The sequence below is a fragment of the Amblyraja radiata genome, chromosome 38 (assembly GCF_010909765.2).
Source record: "Amblyraja radiata isolate CabotCenter1 chromosome 38, sAmbRad1.1.pri, whole genome shotgun sequence".
Classification (NCBI taxonomy): domain Eukaryota; kingdom Metazoa; phylum Chordata; class Chondrichthyes; order Rajiformes; family Rajidae; genus Amblyraja; species Amblyraja radiata.
This window is the reverse complement of record NC_045993.1, coordinates 11506647-11525077: the sequence shown is the minus strand read 5'-3', so window position 1 is coordinate 11525077 and position 18431 is coordinate 11506647. Positions and strand designations below refer to the sequence as shown.

Sequence of the window (18431 nt, the reverse complement as noted above, 5' to 3'; positions counted from 1 at the left end):
TTTCCCCCCCTGCTGCTGCCTCCATTGGCCACATTGTACTTTGACCTGCACGTGTTGCGAATGATGTGTGCAACCCATCAATGCATTGCTCCCTCTGTATCACCAAAAAAGGTGTTTTAACTTGTGTACCTGGAATTTCAAGGAAGTGAATCAAGTATTTAGCCATCTGAGGTGACAAAGGTTGTTAGCATTTTGATATCCTCAAACCTTTACGATGTAATGTAAGCTTGTTAAAAAAAATTAGTACGTTTACTTATCCTGCTACCAAGAGTCAAGAGTGTTTTATTGTCATGTCTCAGATAGGACAATGAAATTCTTACTTGCTGCAGCACAACAGAATATATAAACATAGTACATAACGGTAGAAGAAAAAAAGTTCAGTGTGTGTATACACATGCACATAAATAACAAATATAGTGCAATAATAATAATAGTCTGTTGCAGTTCAGAGCTTATTTGTTGTCGTGTTTAATAGCCTGATGGCTGTAGGGAAGAAGCTGTTCCTGAATCTGGATGTTACAATTTTCAGGCTCCTGTATCTTCTTCCCGATGGCAATGGTGAAATGAGTGTGTGGCCAGGATGGTGCAGGTCTTTAATGTTGGCGGCCTTTTTGAGGCAGCGACTTCAGTAGATCCCTTTGATGGTGGGGAAGTCAAAGCCGGTGATGGACTGGTGGTGGTCACAACTTTTTGCAGTCTTTTCCGCTCTTGGACGTTCAAGTTGCCAAACCAGGCCACGATGCAACCAGTCAGTATGCTCTCTACTGTCCACATGTAGAAGTTCAGGAGAATCTTCCTTGACATGCCGAATCTCCGTAATCTATTCGGGAAGTAGAGTCGCTGATGTGCATCTTTATAATTGCATCAGTGTGCTGGGTCCAGGAAAGATCTTCGGAAATATGCACGATCAGGAAAGTTTTTTGACCCTCTCCTCCATTGTCTCATTGATGTAAACAGGATTGTGGGTCCTCATCCTTCCCTTACCAAAGTCCACAATCAGTTCCTTGGTTTTACTGATGTTGAGATGTTTACAGGTTATTGTGCTGGCACCATTTGGTCAATCGGTCGATCTCATTTCTATACTCTGACTCATCACCATCTGTAACTCATCCAACAACAGTGGTGTCGTCAGCGAACTTGATGATGGAGTTCGCACTATGACCGGCTACGCAGTCACCATTGGTGCAAATCAAATTTTAGATTCTTTTAATTTTATTTGTCTCAATTTGCATATTTCAAAATGATTATGTTGAATACTTTTTTTATTACAGACTCAAGGTCCAGATAAAAGACAAGACATTACATAGAATAAGTTGCATATAGAAGCACAATAAATTACATACGAAAGCACAGTAAATTACTTACAAAAGCACAATACATGGTTTAAGATCAAGAATTAAAAAAATCAGTGTCCTACAACGAGACAACTATACCACAGCTGGGATTGGTAGCGTGTAGAGCTAAACCTTATGTTTGATAAGGCCAAGATGATTTCATTTTCTGAGTCATTAATCCGGCAAATAAATGTATACGTAAGATTTCCTAATCTGGAGCCACAAATATTTCATTTGCACTACACCATCTAGGTCTCTTAAGTAATATTCTCATGGCATCATTATAAGCTAATTTAAGTCTCTGTAAGCTTGCTTTTCTGTAGTTTGACCACAGATGTGCAGTATAGAGTGGTGTACAATATGCTCTGAACAGAGACAGCTTTGCTTCATCTGTACACGCACTAAACTTGTAAGAGAATGTTTCGTGTGTGTACATCCTACGGCATTGCCTATAAATATCCTCATGATCTGTCATTTGTTCTGTAATCAAATGTCCAAGATATTTTGCCTTATTACAGACGCTAAGATTATTATCAGACAATTTAAAATCAGTAAATTTTAGACATTCATCCTCTGGTTCTGCAGATCATAACAGCACTCTTACCAGCATTATATTTCTTTAAAAATGAAAAACAAAATTATCTTTGAACTTCATTTGCAACATATTTGAGATGAGTGTTCACAGCTAATTGCACCAACTTTGGAGAATAATTTTTAAACGCAGGGTGTATTTAATAATATTAACCATGAGTTGGGACTCATTAAGAGCACCAGGTAAAGAATGAAAGCTGATGCATCAATAATTAATGTTTAATTTGTTTCATTTCAGATCGTGAGGACCAGTCAATCCTATGCACGTGAGTGTCATTTTGCTGATTTTTTTTTTTTTTTTTTTCAATTTATTTTTAAATAGTGGATTAATTAGCTTGTTTTTGTTAAATTTTCACATTGTAGGACATGAAATTGAGATTATTTTGCCTCAATGCAAAAAAAAAAGGCGATATACATGTACCATAGGTACATCTCCAATAAATCATTATCTGAAAGCTATTTCAAATTTCCTTTGTGCTTTCTTAAACAGCAGGTAACTTTTAAAAGGTGGCCCATGTATGTATTATGGATATTTTATGTCATACCATTTGCAACCAAATAAAGCATTGAAAGTTTTAAGATGCAGTTATGATTGCTACAAGATAAAATGTTCTTGTAGAGAATGTGTTGAATATGTTCTTTTGACAGGAAAGTTAGAGCTGTAGGAAATAGTAGTCAACTCTCCGATTGACACTCCTAGAACAAGAATTGCCACTAGTTAGTTCCATCCGCTTCACACAAGTAGTGCAATGTTTGTCTTGTTTGATTTGGATCTTCTACCTTTATGGGAGCTATTGTTTTCAGACGGATCACATCATATGCCAACACCTCAACAATGATTCTTTCATGACAAGTCCATTTTGTGAGTAAAGGAGAGCCTAGAAATAATCAGGTGTTCTATTTTTCTAATATGTGAATTTGTTTTCCATATACTTGTGATTATGGTTGTAATTAGACGTAAGACAATGGTCTGAATAGCTACTTTCTAAGCTGTCCGTGAAAGAGCGTTGCCCTCCCCCAACTTATTTCTCAGTAACTTATTCTGTTATGCAAACACATCCACCTCACCCTAATTCTTCTATCATCCTCTTACGCCAGGGGTAATTTTAGGTAGCCATCTTTAGGATGTGATGGAAAATTTCAGTAGGGGAGTTAACTTGTGCAATTACAAGGTGAATCGGCAAACTCCACGCAGCACCCAATATCGGAATCGATCCTCTGTTTCTGGAGCTGAGATAGCTGCACATCCCGCAGCGCCACTTAGCTGCCCGTTGGTATCTTGACCAGACATTCTCAATGCATGGTACAACATCAATTTATTTTCAAGTATACGTGGTTATGAAGGTAATCTAAATGCTCTATAACTGTGTTTTAAGATCAATTAATTATTCTTTGTACAACATTTGTACATTTCTCAAAGGTAAAAGGTAGTTCTCAAAAATGATTTTAATTGAAGGTAATTGTCTATATTGTTGTTGCTAAAAGTCATTTAATTCTGTTCCACTGCTTTTAACCTGTGCTTGAAACCTGGAATTGTTAAAATGTAAATGGTTTGATTTACAGAGGAGAATCTGGTGCCGGTAAGACAGAGAATACCAAGAAAGTGATTCAGTATTTGGCCCACGTTGCCTCTTCACACAAGTCTAAAAAGGACCAAGTAAGTGTCTTTTAACGTATGCTTAGTGCTTAGTCATTTTTAATCTTGTCATTGTAATAGTTTTATTAATCTATATGTAATTGATTTCAAAATATACAATACCAAACACTGTGATCAACCTGTAAAATTTTATCATTGAAATTATGACTGATCAAATTATAGTTTAACATTTCATAACTGCCTGTTAAATCCCTTTAACAAAGTAAATTCTTGAAAGTTTCTTGCATATTTTTGCATGCAGTTGATAACACTTTCCCCCTTCAACATTTGCAGCAGTCTACGGTGTTAGCATACGTGAGTGGGTTATTATAATTTGATTTGCATATTCTGCACTTTTTATGCATTTATATACAGATCTGTTGGCTGTTTGAGGAAGTTGCTCAATTGGTTTAGGAAATTGCCTTTTGGGCAATAAAAACTCTTGATTTGCAACTTCCCCCTGATTGAACAAACTCCTGGACTTGAAGATATGATACAGATGTAGTTTAATGTTTGCTTAATAGTACTTTCCACTAAAGAAATGGAACTAAGCAAATGCGGTTGTCATATCTGTAAACATTCACTGCAACAAAATTGTGGCTTGATATGCAATAATATGATCGCATCCAGACCAGAAAATACCATTTTTCAATTGCATAGTCTAATTTCAAATATTGGTCCTACTTAATATCAGGAACATGATTGTCCTGACAGTCACCACAATGATAAGCACTTCAAATTTCAGAAATTCTGGTCATTTCTCTGGACTGTAGTCTACTTTGGATGGATTTGGAAGCAAATTACAGCTCAGATCTGTATATTATTTATGTTGCATGCTTTGGGTGTAAAGGTGGTGTAAGTGTTTCTTAAAGGGTCTGTTAAAATTGGAGGTGTTTGCATAGAACAATGTTTAATAACTCAATTGGGATGATTCCCATCCTGAAGGAATCTTGTGTCATTCATTCCGGGAAGTGATTGGGAGCTCTGTGGTACAAAATTAAATGTTAATATTGAAGGTTTTTCCAAACCTTACTTTTACAAACCTCGAAATATAGTGAAAAAGAGAGAAAATCAAAGTGTTCTTGTAGGAAATCATTTTCCTCCCCCCCCCCCCCCCTATCTAAGGCTACTTTAACTATTTTTTATTTATGTGGTTTCATTATCTGCTTAAAAATAAGTTTATTGGGGAATATTTTTGTCAAAAGTTGCTTCCCCTCCAGTATATTGTCTTAGTCTTTGCAACTGTTGTCAAGTTTGTTCCTCTGACCAGGAAAGAGATGTTTCACACTTTTTAAAATAAAAATGTCCCTTCAAATGCAAATTCTTCACATCACAAGTTTGTTATTAAATGGGCAGTTAAATCTCTATGAATTCAGTCCAACTGTTATAAAACTCAAACTTCATGTCAAATTTATTTTGATTTTGACTAGCTACCTTTCATTTCCCGTAAACCTTTTATTCGCAGTTAGCCTCTAGTCAGTATCCCATTTAATCGACGACAATATGTAGCACAAAACCTACGCCTGCATCTATAAGATTCTGTTATGTGCATCACTGGATTCCACTAACATGTCACAGGAAATATTTGTAAATCCTCAAATAAGATTTTAGCTTTACTTTTAAAAAGTAAATTGTCCAAAATATATAATCTTGATTGCCATTTACCAGGATGAGTCCAAATAGTGAACACTAATCTTGAGGCACAGATGTGAAATGACTGTTCAGAATGCAACTTTGTGATGTTGTTAATTGTGCTGTAATAATTGTGTACGTAATTCTGTGAAAAATTAAAGTCTCACCATTGCATTGTAGAGCTGCAATAGTGTACTAACCATCAATTGATAACGCACCAAAATGGATGGAATAAATCTGTTTGTGGAATAAATTACTTCATTTCGAAATCCATGAAGTAAATGCAACACAACGTCAAATTGACAATAAGGCATTATTATTACAAAAAGTCAAATTTTCCATGTCCAAATTTGGTACATTCTAAAATAGATTTAAATGATTTTATTGGATTGCTGTACAGCTCTACTAGATTGAACAGTTTCCGTGTCTTGCTTCTTACCTGCCTAATGTAGCACTAATGCTAAAGAAAGCTACTGACATATTCTAACAATGTTATAAATGGTGGAATTAATAATTGGTGTCTCAGTATGTTGTCCATTACATTTTAAAATCAAGTGTGGCATGCCTCATATTAGGGGGCTGAATTTGTTTCTTCCTGTGATACTTTTTCACATCCAGTATACTGCATTCTTTTTCACATCTATTCTTCTACGAATACTTGTATGGAAATAGATCCTGATTCCTTCAACGGACATTTTATAGACATCGAGTGAAGCCAAATATCTGAATCATGAGCCGTGTTGTGATTTTTACAAAGACCCTGAAATGATTTTTCTCCTTGGACAAGTGAATGTTTGTAAAACAACCTTCATTATCTGTGGGCAGGTGATAAATCTTCACTAGAGTTGTTTTGCCAAGTTTGCATTTTGGGCATGTAAGACCGTCTGTGTAGTTGGTGTCATCAGCCAGAAACCTGGATGCTCTGAAGTGTATTTTCCAGGTTATTTAAGATCAGCATTCTTGACTCAAATGAAATCTGTGTGGACACGAGTTGAAAAACTCCCCAAATTAATGTAATTATCAATCATGTTTTTAAGTAAGTACTTTTTTTTAACATATAAAATTATAAAAGGACTGGACAAGCTAGATGCAGGAAAAATGTTCCCAATGTTGGGCGGGTCCAGAACCAGGGGCCACAGTCTTAAAATAAAGGGGAGGTCATTTAAGACTGAGGTGAGAAAAAACTTTTTCACCCAGAGAGTTGTGAATTTATGGAATTCCCTGCCACAGAGGGCAGTGGAGGCCAAGTCACTGGATGGATTTAAGAGAGAGTTAGATAGAGCTCTAGGGTCTAGTGGTGTCAAGGGATATGGGGAGAAGGCAGGCAGGGGTTATTGATAGGGGACGATCAGCCATGATCACAATGAATGGCGGTGCTGGCTCGAAGGGCCGAATGGCCTCCTCCTGCACCTATTTTCTATGTAAAAGTACTTTTTAAATGTGAACTCCTTTTGAGCATGAACAGCAATTAAATTGTGTGATTAAAGAAGCTCTGGCTTAGTATGTAAATTGAAGTGGTGTGTTAAGAGGGTATAGAGAAACAAAAACATGTATGCCATATTTGTGCATGACTTGCTGAAGGGATAGTGGTGAAATGAAAATCTTGCCACTCTTTCAACAAATTGCAGAGAACTTTGGACCTTGATGTTACTAATGGCCCACTAGAAATAATGGTGTTGATTTGTCAAGAGGGTCTAAACCAATCAACTGCATATATAATGAAAGTAGAAATTACATTGTTAGCATAGAATAAATCTAGGAATACATGCCTGTCGATGCTTCTGGGTAGCACCTTCCTGCCTCAACATCAAATTTCACGGAGGTTTTCAAAAAGTGATTCAGTGCTGCTTTGAGAGGAAATCCTTTTATGACTTCTAGTCAGGAAGTTGTTTAGTGCTTATTTGGAATTGCATCTCTCGTGTCAGCCCCTCTAACCCTTCGTCTCCTCGCCTCTTGCAAAAACAAGTTCCAATGACACTGCCACAACACCACTTCTGCCTAGTTTTGAAACCTAACTTAAAGTCTGATTATTAATGACCAAAATTCAAAATGTTCTTAGATCCTGTGTCTGCTTGTTCCAGTTAAATGTTTGCATGCCCTTTCAGTGACCACAAGTGCATTTTTGTACCCTCATAGCAGTCAACTGTTGCTTCTCAAGTCTTTCATGTTGCATCAAAGTTGTTGCATATCTGCAAGCGATGCTTCAAAGTCTGCAATTCTCTGTAGTTCTATTTGGAAAGCAGATGTTTCCAAACTAATCTATGTAATGTTGTTATTACAGGGAGAGCTTGAGAAGCAACTACTCCAAGCGAACCCTATCCTCGAAGCCTTTGGTAATGCAAAAACTGTGAAAAACGACAACTCTTCTCGATTTGTGAGTAATAATTATTATAACACCCAAGGCTAGTAAACAACAGCACGGGCATAGACTCAAAAGTTTCTAAGATACTTATTTGTTACTAGTTTCTTTGATCTGTGGCTTTGTATATATATATATATATACAAAAATGTTTATTAAACAAAATCTAATGGAAAAAGTAGTCAAAGCAAACAACATTTAAATCGTACGGTCTGTATTCTTCTGCAATGTGTACTTCCAAGTATTTAACATGTACTCTTCAATTTACAGGGTAAATTTATTCGAATCAACTTTGATGTAAATGGCTACATTGTTGGAGCCAATATTGAAACTTGTATCCTTTACAACTATGAAAAGCTGAACTGCAGAAATACTGCAATATTGGAATGCAGCCATTTAATGTGTTACCTAGTGTACCTCCAATAAACTCTGTTTTGGGGCCCTCGGACTTTGAAATGTTTATGTGGAATCTGTGCCTTGGGGTTTCAATTTATTGCACTTTACTAACCCAGAATAAAAGGAGATGAACTGCTCTTTGAAGGTTAAAGCAGTTTTATTCTTTCTTTATTTACTTGGGGAAATAAATTGCAAGAAGCTATCTGACTTAAAAAAATAAAATCATTCCGGAATATACTCATGAACTCTGGAGAAAATGAATTTTGGAGAAGCAGAAGGAAGAATTTGAGAGGAAAGCTGACATCTCTAATCAGAGAAACTGGGACATCTAGATGAAGGAAGAATTTGAATTGTATTGAATGGAAATAAATACAAAGGAAGGATTGTAATTGGGAATTCCAACATACTTCAGAGGCTAAAGGAGGAAATTGATTTTTGTGTATCTCGAAAACAAATAATTACAGATTTTATGTTTCAGTGTTGAAGGATAGCCAAACTGGAACATTTGAGTCATGAATCATGTTTTTATTTTGCAGTGTATTATTATCAATGTTACATTGGTATGTGGGATGCAGTAAATAAAGAATAGTTTGAAGCCATTAAAATCGACGAAAAAGCAAAGCCCCATTGGACCCTGAATTACTGAATTAGAGTTAGAACCTGCTTTTAGTTTTGGTTTACGAATCGCAATTAAATAATATACACATTTATGGAATGATGGAATAACAAAACACAGAAGGATGTTTGCCCCATTTGCAGTTCACCCAACTTTGAAGCTGCAGTTAATCCCAATTCTGATTTGGAAGTGCCGTGCAGGACTCCCAAAAAGTTAATTTGCAAGTCGAATTGGTAGTAATGAAGGCAAATTCAATGCTAGCATTTATATCAAGAGGGCAGGAATACAAAAACAGATGTAATGCTGAGGCTCTAAGGTGCTGGTCAGGCCGCATTTGGAGTACTGTGAACAAATCTGGGCTCCATGTCTGAGGAAGGATGTGCTGGCTCTGGAGAGGGTCAAGAGGAGGTTTACAAGAATGATTCCAGGAATGAGTGGGTTAGCATATGATGAGCGTTTGACAGCACTGGGCCGCTGCTCGCTGGAATTTAGAAGGTTGAGGGGGGACCTCATTGAAACTTACAGAATAATGAAAGGCATAGATAGAGTGGATGTGGAAAGGATGTTTCCACTGGTGGGAGAGTCTAGGACCAGAGGTCAAAGGTATCAAAGGTATTTTATTAGTCACATTCACATACACCCAGGTGTAGTGAAGTGAAATGCTTTTTGCCATTTTGCAGCACACAAAAAAGAATACAGACATAACACCAATGAAAGTCTTAAACACAAAGAACATCCCCCTACAGTGGCTCCCACCATGAGGGAAGGCACAAAGTCCAGTCCCCAACCCCAGTTCACCCATAGTAGGGCCCACTGAGGCCTCCACAGTTGCCTCTACGGAGGCCCGATGTTCCAGGCCGTTCTCGCCGGGTGATGTTGCTCCGGTGTCGGGAGAGTCCTCCCAGCGGCCTGGGAACCCTGGAACGGCTGCTTCTGCACTGGAGGCCGTGGCTTCCGAAGCCAACAAGGCCGCGCCGGTTGGAGCTCCACAACTGGCGATCTCATCTAGAGATCCCAGGCTCCCGATATTAAGTTCAGCGCCGCCGCCCGCAGCTGGTCGCTCCACAGTCCCGCAGCTCCGCGATGTTTTACCCGGCGGCGTCAGCTCACCGGAGCTCCAGCGCGGCGACCCGGGCAAGGCATCGCCCGCTCCAGCGCTGTGCCGCCGCTGAAGCCGAGGTTCTGGGCGGTCCCCGACAGGAAACACCGCTCCAGGCCCGCTGGTAGGCCGCGAAGCTGCAGCCCGGAGAAAAACCGCCTCTCCGACCAGGTAGGGACCCTGAAAGGTAGTTTCCCCCTTCCCCCCCACCGCCCACATAAAAAAAAGTCTAGACCTAACTTAACTAACTAAAATAAAAAATAAAAAGATGAAGAGACAGGCAGCTGCTGGCTGGGCAGCCGTGCACAGGACAGCGCCCCCTGAGATAATAGCCTTAGACTTAAAGGGTGCTCTTTTAGAAAGGAGGTAAGGTGGAACTTCTTTAGTCAGAGGGTAGTTAATCTGTAGAACTCATTGCCACAGAGGGCTGTGGAGGCCAAATCAGTGTATTTTTATGGCAGAGATAAGACAAATTCTTGATAAGAACGGGTGTCAAGGATTATGAGGAGAAGGCAGGAACATGGGATTAGGAGGCAGAGATTGAATGGCGGAGTAGAGTGAGTCGAATGGCCTAATTCTACTCTAACTTGAATGTGAATACCTTATCTCTGTCTGTGGTGTGGTGTGAAACAAGCTTACTAGCAATGAATAGTGCATCGTATACAGTTAGGTTGACCGTCTAGATGTTATACTGTGTCTCTATTTATAACATTCATCATCCCACATGCCCTATTTACAGCTTTGTCAGCCTTCCCTTGTCACCTTTAAGGAATTGTGCATGGATGCACCCTATACTTGCACTCCTTCAGATTGTATCATTTAATACTTAATTGTCTTCATTCTATGAAAATATGTGCCTCCTTTTCTTAAATGTTACCTCCCTACTGTCCTTCCTCTTGGAATCTATTATCTGTACCATTTGTTACACGTACAAGTGTGGTGCCATCTGCAAATTTCAAAAATTGTTGCCTTTATCTCCAGTCTGAGTTATTAAGGTATATCGGAACAGTATTCATAGAGTAGCACCCTGGGGGGCACTATTGTATAACTCCAGTTCAAGGAGAGTAAACTGTTTACCTTGTTTTTACACTTCATTACTCCGGGGAGCAGTACTATTTGTGCAAGTTAAGTAATTCAATCTGAATGTCTATTCCAATGAAACCATCCTGCTATGGTTTTCAGTTTGACCTGATAGATATTTTCAGTGAGCAACCAGATTGTGATGCTATTGTTTAGATCTTTAAATTTCATGGTGGAGTTCCTTTAACTACCAACTTTCAGATCTTTTGGAAAAGTCTCGTGCCATACGTCAAGCCAAAGATGAACGTACCTTCCATATTTTTTACTATCTTCTTTCCGGGGCTGGAGAACACTTGAAGAGTAAGTTTGTATACTAAACAGTTTTACTGATGAGAAAGATGTATAGTGATCCTCAAGCGAACAAGTAGAAATTGCATCATGGCATGAGCCATGTTCTGCATAACTTCATGCCTCCAGTACCTTGAGCATAGGTTGATTCCATAAATTGATAATTGTGCGAAAAGGTAGTTACCTGTTATCCAATTTGAATGTCTTGTACTGATTAATATTTACATCCGAAGTCTACTGAGGGTAATAGATTTGAAGTAGTGTTCCAGATCTTTTCCTATGTAACTAGTTGCTTCAGGTGTATGCCATGATCTTTTCTCAATTGTTTCCTTTTCAAAGTAATTATTAGATATTTGGTGTTTTAATTCCACCAGAGCAACATATATTTTAAGTGTGACTGTTTCTGAAGTGTGTTACTAATTAACTGGTTTCTATTGCTATTAATTGTACAGTGCGGTACAGGTCCACCACCAATTTCTAAGTAACCGGTGGTCCGGCACCTCCTTTAATCCAGACAAAACTACAAGAGCACACTTGAAATCCCCCTGGACCCCCCCCCGAAAATGTGGGTGAGGCGACTAATTTCAACCTCATCGGGACTTCCGCAGCCGAATGGAGGATCGAAAGTGCTCCTTGCGGCTGTGGCTGTAGAACACTGGCCCGGCTGAAGCCAGCAGATCTGTTCTGTCTTTGCGGGCCAGTATCACGGCACCTAGGCGGACAGTTTGGGTTCTGTTTGACGCCTCTCAGAAATAGATAATCCAGAAAGGGTGCCGGTAAATTGGTAGTGGGCCTGTACTCAATTTGCTTTGTTGATTACTATTCTTTGGTAAATATTTATGCTGGCATAGTAATTTATTTGGTCTGTTTTTAAGGACCTGATGAGTGTTGGGACCACTTTAAGCTGGATGAACTGCTTCCACCTTGACATGGTGTTAGCTATGAATTTGACTGGTTTGCATTGATATCTCAACCTAACTGTATAGTAGTTTGATTTCATCGCATTACATCAGTGATTATACTTCATTGAAACATAGAAAATAGAGGATGGATTGGACTATTAGGTCCTTTGTGCCCGTTCCACCATTTAATAGGATCTAGGCTGATCCTCCATGACAACATCATATTCCAACTTCCACCCATTTGCCTTGACGTCTTTTGTGTGTAGAACATTTCTACCTCTAATATATGTGACTTGGCCTCCTGAATTATGCAGGTTCACCACCCTCTGAGTGAAGTAATTCTCATGCTCTGTCTGAAATGTCAGACAGAGAATCTTCATCTATGCTGACTGAAGCATCATGAGTGATCTTGATTACGAAAGTGCTGTATAATTAACATTTTCATTTTTAAGTCTAATGTGTGACATCTTTTTGGTTGCAGCTGATCTGTTATTGGATAGTTACAATAACTACAAATTTGTATCTAATGGTCACATTACCATTCCTGGACAGCAAGATAGAGAATTGTTCCAGGAGACGATGGAGGCATTCAAAATTATGGGAATATCTGGTGATGAACTGATAGGTATGCATTAATAAGTAGGAAGAAATGATGTACCATAAAGTGCATTAAATGATGTACTATAAAGTGTATTGCTTGATTCATAATGATGACATTTTAATGCACGCCTTGCATTGAGTAACCAAAGACATTCTTTCCATTGGGTTTGTGGTTAGTGAAAAAAAAGTTTTTGGAACGAACTCTGGCCAAAATGCGCATCTCTGGTAAAAATCAACATTTTTGACGATCTTTAATTGCTCTGATGACTTAACTCATGACTATCAGTATTACTCACCAGACGGCAAAAGATACTGTGTCAGAATGCTATGACCTACTAATTGCAGAATGGCCTGACTCTCATGAGAACTTAACGCGAGGCCATGTTTTTCTCTAATCCAGTGATCACTAGATGATATCTCATTCCCTAAATTAATAAATGCCACGGCTGTTTAATGATTCTCCTTTTTCATTTCTTTCTCAGCTATGCTAAAGGTAGTTTCTGCTGTACTTCAATTTGGGAACATAATTTTCAAAAAGGAACGCAACACTGATCAAGCTACCATGCCTGAGAACACAGGTGAGTAGATCAGCAATGTAGTGAATCTTATGTGGACTAAACAAACAAGTAGATTCCATAATAGAGAAACTTGTAAATACTGAATTCTTCTTCACTGTTACTATTAAAATGTTGAAAAGAGATTTGGACAGATACATATATAGAAAAGATTATGATGGACATGGGACAAATGCATGTGAATGGGATGAGCGCAAGAAAACCCAATGGTCAGCTTGGATGATTTGGGCCAAAGGACCGGTTCCTGTGCTATATAATTGTATTACCAACTTGATCACGATGTTCTGGTAGCAAGGACTGTATTTCAGTTTTGAAAGTATTTGCTAGCATGAAATATGTACTCATGTAAGCTGTATAGTCTCTACCACTTAAAGAATTGGCATTTTAAATTGGCCAGAAGCCAAACCTATAATTCAAGTACATTTTCATAGGGACCAAGTAGCTCATTGTGCCATAAATTCTGGATTTTGTCTTGCCTCAATTGCTGTGCATAGGCTTCATCCCATCCTAAACTGTCCTTGCCCGTACAAGTTCCAACAACATAGAAACATAGAAAATAGGTGTAGGAGGAGGCCCTTCGAGCCAGCAACACCATCCATTGTGATCATGGCTAATCGTCCCCAATCAATAACCCGTGCCTGCCTTCTCCCCATATCCCTTGATTCCACTAGCCCCTCGAGCTCTATCTAACTCTCTTAAATCCATCCAGTGATTTGACCTCCACTGCCCTCTGTGGCAGGGAATTCCACAAATTCACAACTCTCTGGGTGAAAAGGTTTTTTCTCACCTCAATCTTAAATGCCCCCCTCCTTTATTCTAAGACTGTGGCCCCTGGTTCTGGGCTCCGCCCAACATTGGTAACATTTTTGCTGCATCTAGCTTGTCCAGTCCTTTTATAATTTTATATGTTTCTATAAGATTTCCCCCTCATCCTTCTAAACTCCTAGTCTTTTCAGTCTTTCCTCATATGACAGTCCTGCCATCCCAGGGATCAATCTCGTGAACCTAGGCTGCACTGCCTCAATCACAAAGATGTCCTTCCCTGTGTTTGCTGCCCAAGATGTTACGAATGTAATTAAATAATAGATTGCCAAGGCACAGAGATATCGGATTGGAGGAAGACAAGCTTGGATCATGAAGCTAAGCCTTGAAGGAGGAACAGGGGAAGTTATGAGATAGAAGTTTTAGAGAATTTTGAAGCACAGGGTCTTAGTGCATGACGGTACATCTAACCATGTTGGAGTGGTGAAATTTGTGATGTGCAAGTGACCAGAATTGTAGGAGAACAGACCTGATGAAAATGGAATGGGTGAATTGTTTAACCAAGAGCCTGTATAGATCGCCAAACGTTAAGATCAATGGGTGAAATGGGACTTAGTCCAATTTAGAATGTGGAGAGTAATGATCAGTTAACTTTCAATTTATGGAGATTAGAAAAATGAAGTTATTCAGGAATGTCTTGGAATAATCCTATCTGGTAGTGATCTTGGATGTGATGAAGTTGGGCTGTATTACACAGGTGATCTTGATAGCACCACATATTAGAACTGAAACTAATTTCTAGTCCCAATAAGCATTATTTGATTCTTGGTAAATTGAATGTTTCCTTCACAGCTGCCCAGAAAGTGTGCCACCTTCTGGGAATCCAGGTGACTGACTTCAGCAGGGCAATCCTCACACCCCGCATCAAAGTTGGGAGGGATTATGTTCAGAAAGCTCAGACCAAAGAGCAAGTGAGTGTTTACATTGTTTCTGTGACTATATTTTTCAAAGCTAGATCAGAGTGAAGGTAAAGACTGCTAAAAATAGACAGTTTCAAAGCTGTTTAAACAATTTTATTCACTATGCTCAGATTACGCATTCAGATAAGTTATTGTACCATGATTTTTATTGTTCGTAGCCTTATGATTTGCCTGAATAGAATGAATGCAGTTGGAACAGCTGTGCTCTGGAGCAACATAAATATAACTCATCTAGAATTTTGATTAGCCGAAACTCTACACAAACGCAAATGAAGCATGCAAAAATTCATCTGGTGAAAATAACATGATGGAATTTTCACATCTTCACTTTGATAGATTTTAAGGAGGGAATGTGTAGTAGAAGTTAGATAAGTTGTAAGGTGCTTTGGAGACAGCGTGAAAACAGAATCTTCAGACCACCGAGTCCACACCAACCATTCATCACCCGTACACTAGTCCTATGTTATCCTACTTTCACTTCCTACATACTAGGGACAAATTTCAGAAGCCAGTTAACCTACAAACCAGCGTGTCTTTGGAATGTGGGAGGAAACCGGATCACCTGGAGAATACCTACGCAGTCACAAGGAAAATATTGAAACTCCGCACAGTCTGCAGTCAGGATCGAACCTGGGTCTCTCGAGCTATGAGGCAGCAGATCTACCGCTATGCCACTGTGCCGCCCTGTAGATTTTGTCAGCAAAACAATTTATTTTACACGAATGGGCATAAAAGAGCAGATGCTCTGACTAAAAGCATTAGAAAATATGGAATAATGTAGGAAAAGGCCATTTAGTTTATTGTCTCTGCTATACCACCTGGTAAGAAAAGTGTAGGAAGGAACTGCAGATGCTGATTTACACCAAAGATAGACACAAAGTGCTGGAGTAATTCAGCGGAACAGGCAGCATCTCTGGAGAGAAGGAATGGGTGACTTTTCGTGTCAAGACCCTTCTTCGGGTGTAAGGTGTGAAAATGAGACATCAAAGGGGATTAAGGAAAATGTAGAATAGATCATTGTTAACTACGAGAAGGTGACAAAGAAAAGGTTGATTTACCTCAGTGTCATATTCCCCCACTAACCCAATAACTATTGGTTGCCTTGTATTTAAAATAAGTAACTGACTGGATTTCTTTTTCTGTGTGCAGGCTGATTTTGCTGTTGAGGCTTTAGCCAAAGCCACTTATGAACGTCTCTTCCGCTGGCTTGTTATGCGTATCAATAAGGCCCTGGACAGGACCAAGAGGCAGGGTGCTTCCTTTGTGGGCATTTTGGATATTGCTGGCTTTGAGATCTTTGAGGTATTTTGGCGCTGCACATGTAAAACTTGGTAAATTTAAGAAATGTCATGGTTACGAGTGGATTAGAGCAGTACCGCGCAGGACCAGGCCCTTTGGCCCACGATATAAATTTGCTCATGAAGACTCAGTGAAGTAAAATCACTATGCAGTAGTCTTGTATTTACATCTTGGCTAATGCCACGTGGGTATTTTGTAATGTTCATTCCCTTGCTCTGAAATCAGACACTTTTCCTTTTAAATTGTATAAATTGTGTGACTTATCTTAGTGATTCTGTGTCTGGGATGGGAAAGTGGTGAACAATATACACAAACTAGCTGCATAAATGTAAAGCTCACTAGAGTTTCTCAGGCAGTCCTAAGATGACCCACCAAATTACTGTCACATAGATTTTAACATATTCTTCACTGAAGCCCGTTAAAACGGTAAAGCTGGGCTATTTGCAATTTTGGGATGTGCTTCATTTTGTTAGTATTGTTACATTTGATATTGGATTTTAAATTAAGCTTTCAAAAGGCTTTAATTAGAAAGCTCTGGAACTGTGAGCAAGCCTATGGCATTTTTTTCCAAATAATACTCAGTAAAAGAAGAGATACATGTAGGATCCTAAATCCTCTCCCAACTGTGATGAAGTAACATTTTATTGCAGAACGAGGTGATTTTTATGTGTGCACAACTTTCAATGTTCACACTATAATTCACTGCCTATGAAATGGTTTCTTCCCAGCAAAATTAAGCTCAGCTGATGGACTCCCCATACAGTCCAGTGACACAATGTAGTGGCAGATTGTAATACAATCTGTCTTGGTAAGTCCCATACTTCTGTATGAAGATGTCAAGTCTCAATGGCTGAAACCAGCAGTTTTGGTTGGAATTAAACTCCAGCCAGAAAGATATACCCAGCAAGACCTGCTTTTGTTAATGACAATAGTTTGCTGATCTTGGCTGCATTAAAAATGATCATTTACTTAAGGTGAACATACAAAACGTTCTATTGGTTGGTGTGTAGTGCCATCTTTGACTTGCTCCCTTCTTAGTAATATTCTTTTGCACTTTTTTGCAGTTGAACTCTTTTGAACAATTGTGCATCAACTACACAAATGAAAAGCTGCAACAGCTCTTTAATCACACAATGTTCATCCTGGAGCAAGAGGAGTACCAGCGAGAAGGAATTGAATGGAACTTCATTGATTTTGGCCTGGACTTGCAGCCTTGCATTGACCTCATTGAAAAATCCGTGAGTCATCCTTCCCTTATTACTTTGCCTTGCTCGCTTTCCTGAAGTATTGATTGAAATGCATTGGTTTTACTTCTCTTACAATTTTATTTTGCAGGCTAGTCCTCCCGGCATCCTCGCTCTGCTTGATGAAGAGTGCTGGTTCCCCAAAGCCACTGATAAAACGTTTGTGGAGAAGGTAGTGCAGGAGCAGGGAACCCACCCCAAGTTCCAGAAACCCAAACAGCTAAAAGACAAGGCTGATTTCTGCGTTATGCATTATGCTGGAAAGGTAAATAGAGCAAAGATACCAAATTAGGTTAATCTATTAGTGTTACTATTGCGTAAGGAAATCCCGTCATTCAGTCACAATTTTGCAGAACCATTTTCACCTTGGCTTTGCTTATTGTGTTCTTGTATAAAATGAACGAACTTGCAATCTGGACTCCAGACATGTGAATGGGACTCGGTAGTTTTAAATAACAAATATTAATTAATAGTCGATCTCAATATTACATATGTATATTTAGACAAGGTGTCTTCTATTTGCAATGCAGGTGGATTACAAAGCAACTGAATGGCTAATGAAGAATATGGACCCACTAAATGATAACATTGCTTCATTGTTGCACCAGTCTTCCGATAAATTTATAGCTGACCTTTGGAGAGATGGTACGTAAAATTTTTAAATCAAGGCTTTTAATCTCTTTGTCACTCCAGTAATTTGTTTTCCAAGGCACACAGCTGCTTCTCACGTTTCCTAGCCTTAGCTTGATGGCACTATCAAGCATGCGTATTTCAGTGTTTCTATTCACAAGATCTTGAAATTCTCTCAGAATACTGGGAACTAGGTTTGCAGGGTGCTAGCAGGGGGGGGGCAAGCTCCTGAATGCAAAAGTATCATACTGGAGCTTGAAGACGCTGACTTGTGTTCTCATTCTAATGAGCAAACTAATTCTGTCCTCTGGGCCTAGCATGGGTTTCGCTTGCACAGATGAGGAAATGGAAATTTACTTTAGTCAATCTATTCCGTAGGAGTGTTTCATAAGCAATTGGACATCTGCG

General features: G+C 39.0%; 1 protein-coding gene across 4 annotated transcripts in view; it reads left to right on the top strand.

The window, feature by feature from the left end:
- The window catches only part of myh9 (myosin heavy chain 9), a 112699-nt gene that overhangs the window by 43112 nt on the left and 51156 nt on the right, over positions 1-18431 (top strand). For 2 of the 4 annotated variants that reach the window (XM_033013610.1, XM_033013612.1), the window contains 13 exons: positions 2164-2191; positions 3489-3582; positions 3856-3876; positions 7475-7567; positions 7823-7886; positions 10945-11043; positions 12415-12558; positions 13016-13111; positions 14723-14841; positions 16000-16152; positions 17214-17387; positions 17485-17658; positions 17924-18038. In XM_033013610.1, the coding sequence (XP_032869501.1) occupies positions 2164-2191; positions 3489-3582; positions 3856-3876; positions 7475-7567; positions 7823-7886; positions 10945-11043; positions 12415-12558; positions 13016-13111; positions 14723-14841; positions 16000-16152; positions 17214-17387; positions 17485-17658; positions 17924-18038 (1374 nt within the window). The remainder of the gene's footprint in view (positions 1-2163; positions 2192-3488; positions 3583-3855; positions 3877-7474; positions 7568-7822; positions 7887-10944; positions 11044-12414; positions 12559-13015; positions 13112-14722; positions 14842-15999; positions 16153-17213; positions 17388-17484; positions 17659-17923; positions 18039-18431) is intronic. The other 2 variants (XM_033013613.1, XM_033013611.1) reach the window with 1 other exon arrangement.